This window comes from Echinops telfairi, unplaced genomic scaffold (genome assembly GCF_000313985.2).
Source record: "Echinops telfairi isolate 266 unplaced genomic scaffold, ASM31398v2 ScPeMD7_5868;HRSCAF=6743_0, whole genome shotgun sequence".
NCBI classification, from domain to species: Eukaryota; Metazoa; Chordata; class Mammalia; order Afrosoricida; family Tenrecidae; genus Echinops; species Echinops telfairi.
This window is the reverse complement of record NW_022109767.1, coordinates 1,140,175-1,149,323: the sequence shown is the minus strand read 5'-3', so window position 1 is coordinate 1,149,323 and position 9,149 is coordinate 1,140,175. Positions and strand designations below refer to the sequence as shown.

The following is a 9,149-nucleotide window of genomic DNA, read 5'->3' as shown; positions in this document are numbered from 1 at the left end:
CACATACACACAGGCACTCTGATAAGCTAATATGAAAGGCAACATCTGAAATATACTATTAGTAAATTAAATTCTGTACTATATTAAAAGAACACACAAGGAAAAGTAATTACCCATATTTAAGAAAGGCATTGATAAAATTCATAGTATTAACAGCGAAGAGAGAAAAAGCAAATCATTGCATCATTAGATAGATGTTAATAAGCTATTTGAGAAAAGCTCACTAATTTGCACGATCATTAATGTTAGACCTAATTCTTTGGAATGTGGCTTTTGGGTTAGAGATGCTTCTTAGCAGCTCACAGTAGTACCTAGCCTCTGAAGCGATCAGGAGAGATGGATGGTAATTATTCCTCAAGCCATCAAATAGAAAAACTCAAACGGAGTCTCTGAGATTTGGCCATTAACTCATTGATAGGAGCTGACAAGCAATTCCAGTCAGGCAGCTGCTCAGAGAACCTGGATTAGCGGACAGTTGTTCATCTTTCCCATGGCAACCATGCCATGGTCATGATTTCTTGAAATCCTGAAACTTGCCAATGTTAGTGTTTGGGAATTTGCTCATCCGTTATATGACCCCTCTTTTTTCATTTTTAAAAAATTTTATTGGTTTATTTTTTCTTTCTGCAAACTCTGCTTTCTCTCTAGTGTTAAATACCTAGAAGGCAGAGGAAGAATATTGATTCTTAATATCACCCTTGGCTGGACACTGCTTTTCTTAGAAAAAAACAAAAACTCCATCAACTGATAGGGATCCCATTTAAAGAAGAGTAGAACTGTACTCCCCCCTCCCCTTGAGTCAATTCCAATCCATAAAAGACCCTACGGGACATGGTAGAACAGCCCATAAGGTTTTCCAGCAGAATGTCACATGGCATTCCCTTGACGTGACTGGTAGATTTGCAGAACCACTGCACTACCAGGACTCATTGCAACCGTACTACATAAGGTTTGCCATTTACATCATCGTTCAGAAGCAGATTGCCAGGACTTTCTTCCCAGTTGCCGCTGGGTAGATTCAAACTGCCAACCTTGTGATTAGTAGCCAGGACTTAACTGCTTGCACCACCCAGACTCTGCTTGGAGTACAGTCGAAAGCCTACCTCTTGACTTGAATTCAGAGATGTTCTACATCTGCTAAATGAGTGCCAAGAATCTAGATCCCATGGTTCTCCTGGGTCCCTAGGTGTAATAAAAACCTCCTTTTCCCTAGAAAAGCTGCAGCAGACCCCACGTCATTTCGGGGAGCGGAGAGAACCTGTTGTTGTCCGTTGCTGTCAACTCAATGCCAATTCATGGTGACCCCATATGTGCAGCGCAGAACGGCACCAAGGGGTTTCAAGGCTGCCGCCTCTCGGGAGCATTTCGCCAGCCTGTCTGAAGAGTGCCTGTGAGTGAGTTCCCACCACAACCCCCTGCACGTGTGCTCAGGTGCTGAGCTGTTTGTTCCACCTGGGGCCTCGAAGCTGTATTTCCCACGTTAGGTGCCGGAGCTCATTCCTGTTGAGGTTGATGAGGACCGAAAGACAGGGCTTTCTACTCCCGTTAAAGAGTGCCAGTCTTGGAAACTCACGGGAGCCAGTTTTTCCGTCCTCGAGGGTTGCTGTGAGTTGGAATTGACTTGATGAATATGAGAATTTAAGAACTTTGGGGAAATAAGAACGCTGTGAGGCAGGTCAAATGATTTTTTTTAACCCTTCAAAGAAATGTTGGTGTGGGGTAAACTCCACCAGTTACCCAAGGGGGAAGGAGAATCCAACTCATCCAACTTCTCCACCTCGGGGCACGGAGGTGCCAGCTCCCTGTCTGCCCAGTGATGATTCATGGCGCAGCGGGGTCGGACATGCTGCCACCTCCCTCTTATTCATCCCATTCTGCCGTCAACCTCCCTTCCACAGCGCTCTCCTTCTCTGCTGAGTCCAGTAACCCATGGCAACAGTCACACAAAACACACAAACAATACTCAAAAATCATGGGATTTATTAGGGAAGCTAACGGGTTACAAAATATTAAGGACATTTTGTAATTTGGTATGTGTTCTTGGGTCTGCAGGACCTCTTCTCGGCCATCTTAGCAGACACGCTTCTCTCTGGTCCTTAGCCTCTCAGTGGTGCCATCCCTTGACCTCTGCCCTACTCAGGCAATATTACCAAGCTCTGATCGGGCTGATAAATAGCCACAGGATTGCACCCTGCAAGCCAGTCTCCTGCCCAAAGACACTCAGCTTTCCTCATTCTGGGGGCCAGGAAGCCTGCTGCCCTGTCTCAGTCTTGGCATTGCCCTTTTATTCTGTCTCATGGTCTGGGCACTGCAGCCTCTGTTGCTTCCACCTCTCAGCCAGGGATCTTGGCTTTGATCTGCTGGTAGCTTTTCTTTCTGCTGGTCCTGGGATGCCTTCCACCTGCTTCTGACTTTGACATTAGACAGACTGGTGAAACTTACTAAACGCCAAGTGAGAGTCTTTTACGCTTACCTACAGGTTCCTTACAAAGACTATGGTTTGAAGAGCGATACCACGTGATTTCACTTCCCCATACTCTTCAAGGGAACTCCTCAGATACGTGCGACGACTTCTTAGGTGGTATTGCATGCTCTTCACACTTCAGTATTCATCTCCCCTATCTAAATATCCATTTGACTTGAACGTCTTGCTGCCATAGCTCTCCCTTCTTTATTGCACGGTGTAAACTATCTCACAATCCCTTCTGGAAGTGTCTACATTTCCTCCTATCACATGCATATTTTTTTTAGCATGCAAGCTTTCCAATTGTCGATTGGTTGTTTGTGATGGGCTTGTTTATCACAAAAGACTCCAAGTCCGTTTCAGTTTTACTTTCCCTACAATTTTGTGCTATTCTGTCTGTTTTCTAGTTGTTCTCATTCAGTTCCTAGTCATTTTATGCTATTAATTTTCTGGAATTTAGCTAAAACCAGCAAATATGTGCGTTGCCTAGTGGAAATAATTCTAACCTAAATAATGTGAAAAGCCTACGTGTGCTGCCACTGGGTTGACTCCAAATTATAGTGACCCTGCAGGACAGAGTGGAACTGTTTCATAAGGTGTCTGATCCTGTAAGTCCTTACAGAATCAGACTGCCTCATCTGTTTCACATGGAGTCCCTGCTGGGTTTGAACCATCAGCTTGCAATTGGGAGCCCAATACTTGACCCACTGTATTTTCAGGGTGCCTTGATTTGAAAAGTGTGTTTAATTTTTGTATGTCAATTATTATACAAGTTGATCACAGAAATAAACACCCAAGTCTCCCCACATGTTTTCAAGAAATCAGGTCTTGACATGCCAGTTACATGGAATTTAGCCTTAAATTTCTTTTCTGAGTTCAACGACATGTGGCCGACTGCCTTTGTGTGTCTATAGCCATCCCTAGAATGATGTTCACATAGATTTTGTTCATCTTATTTCTAAAGAGGAAAACTCAAAAGAAACAGGACTTGACTTTTCAAGTCTGTCCAGTGGTTCCCAACTTTGGCAGCATTTTAGAAATCCTAAAATTTCATGTTATTAGATCCCATCCCAAAGCAATTCAGTCATAATCTCTGGCGTGGGACTATGCCTCAGTATATTTTAGAGAAATCGAACACAAAAGCAAAGTTGAGGACTTCTGGATCTATGGACAATTCTGTAACCAAAAATTGGCAATTGTCATAGTGGGGGGAAAAATTGCTGAAAGTTAATGGTCAGTTCTGCCCATCAGTTTAGCGTGTAATATCTTCATAGGCGGGTGAGGTGCTCCTCTTCGGCCCAGCCCTGGATTTTCGCTTGTCCAAACATGAGGTAAAAGACCAGGCCAAACATGTTGACAGCAGCTGACAGGAAAAAGACATTCTTCCATCCAGAGGCAGCATTCTAGACACACACAAAAAACATAGAATCACTATTTTTCCTCACTAGTTTGGGAAATTCTTCATTTTGTATCCTGCAACAGCCAACCACAAACAATAAAGGGAACATTACGTACTAGCCTTTTAATATCTAAAGTCATCAAAGATAGTTTCATGAAACTCTTGGAAACAAAAAAGCTCTAAAATGGCCCATTGGGTTCGGAATTAGGATAGATTTTCCTTCAAACCCACACCAATGAACTCCCATTATTGTTTATCTGAAAATCGGCATCTCATCCTCCTGGCAATATTGAATTATTCTGATATCTAAAATGACATCTTTCAGAGCTCATGTGTGCATTTGCTCTTACTTTGTTTTGTTTAGCTTTGGCTTGGTAATTAGCATCAATCAGAACAACCCTGTAGTAGAGCAGTGGTTCTCAACCTTCCTAATGCCGCAACCCTTTAATACAGTTCCTCATGTTGTGGTGACCCCCAACCATAAAATTATTTTTGTTGCTACTTCATAACTGTAATATTGTTACTGTTATGAATCGGGCGACCCCTATGAAAGGGTCATTCGATGGCCAAAGGGGTCGCGACCCATAGGTGGAGAACCGCTGCTGTAGAGGAACATCTCAGAACAACACTGGCTACATTAGGTGTGCTTGTGTGCCAGGCCTTCAAGAGAGTTCATCTCCATTGAAGTATTACGATCACAGTGGATTACTAGGAATTGGGTAAAAAATTAACTCCAAAGTCAGAGCACAGACAGCTACACACTAAAAACAAAACTTGTCCTTTTTAGTCTGCTGTCCTTTCACCCCAATGTGGGTCTGTCTTTCATCTGCCCCACCAATCTACACTTCTGAGCCAGGCTCCTGCTTCAGGAGTCCCACCGTGTCCCAAATGTACTCTCTTTTCACCCGTGAATTAATTGCCTTTAAACTGGCCCTTGGACACGGTTTCAATTTATCAATTTATAACGAATATCAATTTATAACGAATCTGAGCAGATTCTTCATGCCATTCCCTTTCTGCCGTTACCACTTGCCACTCCTGGACATGTATGATGGTTCACTGAACTGTCATCATAACAATGAACTGTTTCCCCCATTTGTCCCTCTAGGATGGCATACATGGCTTCTCCCCTAGCCGAAATGTTCATTCCCATCCATCTAACAACTATTCAGTTGTGGAAATTCAGTTTATATTTTTCTTCACCTTGGAAACTTGATCTCCTACAGTTTGATATTGGTGTCCCTGTGAATAAAATAACTGTGTTGCATCCATGATGATTTCCCCCATCAGACCCTGTAGTTCTTGACCATATCATGCATTCTCAGGTCAATAAACTGGACCCTACCTGACTGATAATGAATCCAGTAGCAGTGGCTGAGATGATTCCTGCAATGAGTCCAAATCCCCTTGAGATTCCCATAAGGAAACTTGAATATCTGTAGAGAGAGGGTTTTTATGTAATAAGATGCCACCTTCATGGCATCTGCAGTAATGTAGTATCAATGCAGTTGGCTTCACGACAAAGTCATTTTACCTAATACAGTTTTTCATTCACTTGAACATATTCAAGGAGCCCTGGAGGCCCAGTGCGCTAAGCATTGGGCTGGTGGTCAAAAGGTTCAAACCCACCAGCTGCTCTGTGGGAGAAAGATGAGGTAGCCTTCTTTTATAAAGATTTATAGCTTTGGAAACCATGTCCTATAGGGTCTCCACGAATTGAAATCAACTCAAAGGCAATGGATTTGGGTTGTGTTTTTGTGTTTTGGTTGGTAGAGCTGAAAGCATCTATCCAATGAGTCAACAACCAGAGAACAATTGAGCTTCCTCAAGGGAGACAGCTTACGCAGAACTTGGCCTCGAACTGCCTAACTCCATATTTTGGCTCTGCCCCTGTGTCACCTTAAGCAAGCAACTCAACCTTCTGGTGCCTCAGTCTTCTCCGCTATAACATGGAGATGACAAGACAGCCCATTTCTTGGAGTTATGAGGATGAAATGTGTCCATGCATATGAAGCCTTTAGAGCATGATTTGGCTTTATGGTGGTGAGTGCATCCACCTTGGAAGCTTTCTGAAAACATGGGGACCTTTTCCTCTACATGATGACCAGCCCATCCTGGGAGCTGTTGTTCTAAAGAAGATACCTTGGGTTATGATCACATACTGACATCGCTGTGTAGTCAGCAGCGGCCATCATGCAGTAAACGCCAATAACAGGAAGGAGTCGCAGAAAGAAGACTGAGCTCTAATACCTTTTAAAGAGTCTGGAGGATGAAGAAACAGTTAAAGTCTTACCTGGGGGCAATATCTAAGGTGTTGATGATAAACCCTGAGTCACACAGGTTGCTGGTTCCAGGAATAAGTATCAGCAAAATAATGGTTGTAATGTTACTCGAAGCCACAAAGGGCAGGGCCATGGCACACAGCGATGGAAGGAGGAGCCCTGGGCAATGAGGACATGCCATCAGGAACCCTCTTTGCCCACCCGTAGAAAAGGGAATTGGTTAACGAGGCACATGGGCCTATCCTTACCTAGGGATGAAAAAAGTTTTCGCACGGTGATTAATCTGAGAAGATTCCGGGACAGAAGGAAATCTGCCAACTGACCTCCTAGAATTGTACAGCTTGAGGCAGCAATAAAAGGCAGGGAGGACAGAACCCCATTCTGAAGGAAAGAAAATTAAACAGTGAGTAATTGCACACAGAGCACTGAAGTGTATTCGTTCCACGGACCTGTCATTGAGCCCTCCCTGATATACTGAGTCACTTTAGGGAATTAGCATCCTCTTCCACACTGAAAGGTCTCAAGTAAGAGGGCCAACCATCTGAGTCACACTGATTCCCAGGGAAATGCAATATTTATTCCTAAGGGAAATTGAAGAACCAGCCAGTATGGCAGTGTCGCATAGCAATTAAGAACACAGATATTGGAGCAGGTCTACAATTTTTAAATTATGTAAACTTGGGCCAGTCATTTTATCTCTACGTCCACATTACTATACTGATGCAATTGGAATCATCTCAGTGCCTCTCCCAAGGTTGCTGGGAGGGTTAGCTGAGTGATTATGTGCAAAGCACAGAGAACAGTGGCTAGAATATGGTAGGTAATGCAGAGCTGTGTCGCCTGATTGCTATTATGTTCATAGACATATAAGAAGTATACTTACATCTTTAATGTTAACATGTAGCACAGAGCTGATGTACGTTGGGAGGTATGTTAGAATGATGGTGCATAACCAGAAATGGCTGAAAAATCCCATGAAAATGGCCCAAAGTGGTAGGCATCTGACCATAGCCTTTATTGGGACAGATCGTCTAGGAGAACTGGGCTGAAAGGAAATAACTAATCAACATCAGTATTAGAACAGGCCGGAGGGCACTCTCCTGGAAGACTGTATAGTGCACTGTACCTGTTGAGCTAGAGAAGATGTGATATGTTTCTGTTCCCTGGAACTAATGCACGGGTGATGCATAGGGTCATCATAGATCACTGTGAACCACAGGAGACAGCAGACACAGCCAGTGCTACCTGGGAAGCAGAGATCCAATTCGTTTTCAGGTGAATTTGTGTTCTGGGTTGAAAGGCATCCTCTACAGTGCTATGCCTGTCCCCACATACATCATCAATTGATGGTGACCCCAACATACGAACACGCATTTTCCCATTACTTCCTTTCAACTCTTCAACAAAGTTCCCCATGCTATTAAAGCTTCTTGGATAGCTCTCAAATACAAAGTCTTCATTGGTCAGTGTGAGCACCCCCTGGAAATAGCATGAGCCTAACGTATCATTGCATCGGATAATGAAAACGGAAGACATATTCAAGATGTGTTTTACCAACTTTGATATTTTGACTGCATACAGTGACTAGACCAGGCAATTCAAATGCAGGGGCAGAGGTTCTCCAGATGCTCAGAGTAGGGAGTAAGTCTGCATTCCTGATTCCTCAAAAGTCAGAGCTATTTGTGCAGATCTCTTTTTTCCCCTGGGCCCAGATACGGCGCTGCCTAGAACCATCAGGACCACATCAAACCAAATTGTGTAGATTAGAATAAGAAAGCTGTCAATTCCCAACATTCTTCATCATCTTCCATTTAACAAAGGACATATTCTTTCATATGGGAAGGATGTGGGGAGTGTAGGCATCAAAGGATGAAGGCATCAAAATGGATATCTGTAACTTGCCTTACTGAATGAGCATGATTGAAATTTTTGCCTGTGCCTAACCTTCATTACTTTCTCCTTTTTATTGATTGGGATTGATACATATATTATATCATTCCATAGTTCAATCAGGTCCTGCAGAATTGTACATTTGCTACAACAATCAGTTTCCAAACAATTCTTTTCTATATGGACCCCTTGACATCATCACCTCGCCCCCAGATCTGTGTTTCCCTCCTATCATAACTCTTATTCCACTTGCTAAATCTATAGATTCATCGTCCTGGTTTTCATATATCAAAAAATAAAAAAACAAGCCTCATTACTTTCTTCAACAGTGTTCAGATATCTACGTTTTTAACCTGTATAAATCCTGGGTATTTTAGCCTCAAAAGACAAAAAAAAAAAAAAAAAATATATATATATATAAATATATTTATATTTATATATATATTTGCTTTCCTTTTCTCAATAATACTTTAAAATCTATACTATTGGCTAGTTAATGGTACTATTATTAGCTTTAGCAATTATCTGATGAAAATTGCATATGTTATTTCTCAACAAGCTGATACTGATGCCTCTAAAATGGACCAGGGATATATGTAACTTTACATATACAAATGGATTTTGAGGTCACACATAATCATAATCCCTAATCAAAGAAAAATTAGTTCTTACAATATGACCCTGCTCAATATGTGCTCTTATGAAGTGATCAGTAAAGATATGAGTGCTGTAACAAAGTGTGGTGAAGAAATCACATGGTGTCTGATTATCAGAAAGAATGGCTTCTTGGGTCTTAGAGGCTTCTATTAAAACAAGCACCCATCTAAGTGAGGTGTCAGGAACACAGCAGCCTGTGTGATCCAAGGATGATACATAATAAAATCTAAGATCAGAGGAGGGAATCATATTAGAGTTTAAAATCTGAGCACCTGGTTTGCAGTAGTCTACGGATGACACTGAAAGCCCCAAATCCATTTGAGAGTCACCACATGGATTAAGCCTCCATTGAACTACCTGAGACCATTGACTAGGGGTGTGAATAGTCTTACCCTCAGACAGAATGCATTGGAAAGTGGATTACTGCAGCTAGAGTTAGGTTAAAATTTAACATATT

The 9,149-nt window shown here is 42.3% G+C and overlaps 1 protein-coding gene across 1 annotated transcript in view; it reads right to left on the bottom strand.

The window, feature by feature from the left end:
* Nucleotides 1-1,960: 1,960 nt before the first annotated feature.
* Nucleotides 1,961-9,149, bottom strand: part of LOC101664480 (sodium-dependent phosphate transport protein 3-like) — a gene marked incomplete at its 5' end in the record, with an annotated part of 8,367 nt that continues 1,178 nt past the window's right edge. Inside the window, 6 exons of the mRNA XM_004712484.4 lie at nucleotides 1,961-3,867; nucleotides 5,209-5,299; nucleotides 6,157-6,304; nucleotides 6,394-6,526; nucleotides 7,029-7,190; nucleotides 7,272-7,390. Of these exons, the coding sequence (XP_004712541.3) occupies nucleotides 3,733-3,867; nucleotides 5,209-5,299; nucleotides 6,157-6,304; nucleotides 6,394-6,526; nucleotides 7,029-7,190; nucleotides 7,272-7,390 (788 nt within the window). The remainder of the gene's footprint in view (nucleotides 3,868-5,208; nucleotides 5,300-6,156; nucleotides 6,305-6,393; nucleotides 6,527-7,028; nucleotides 7,191-7,271; nucleotides 7,391-9,149) is intronic.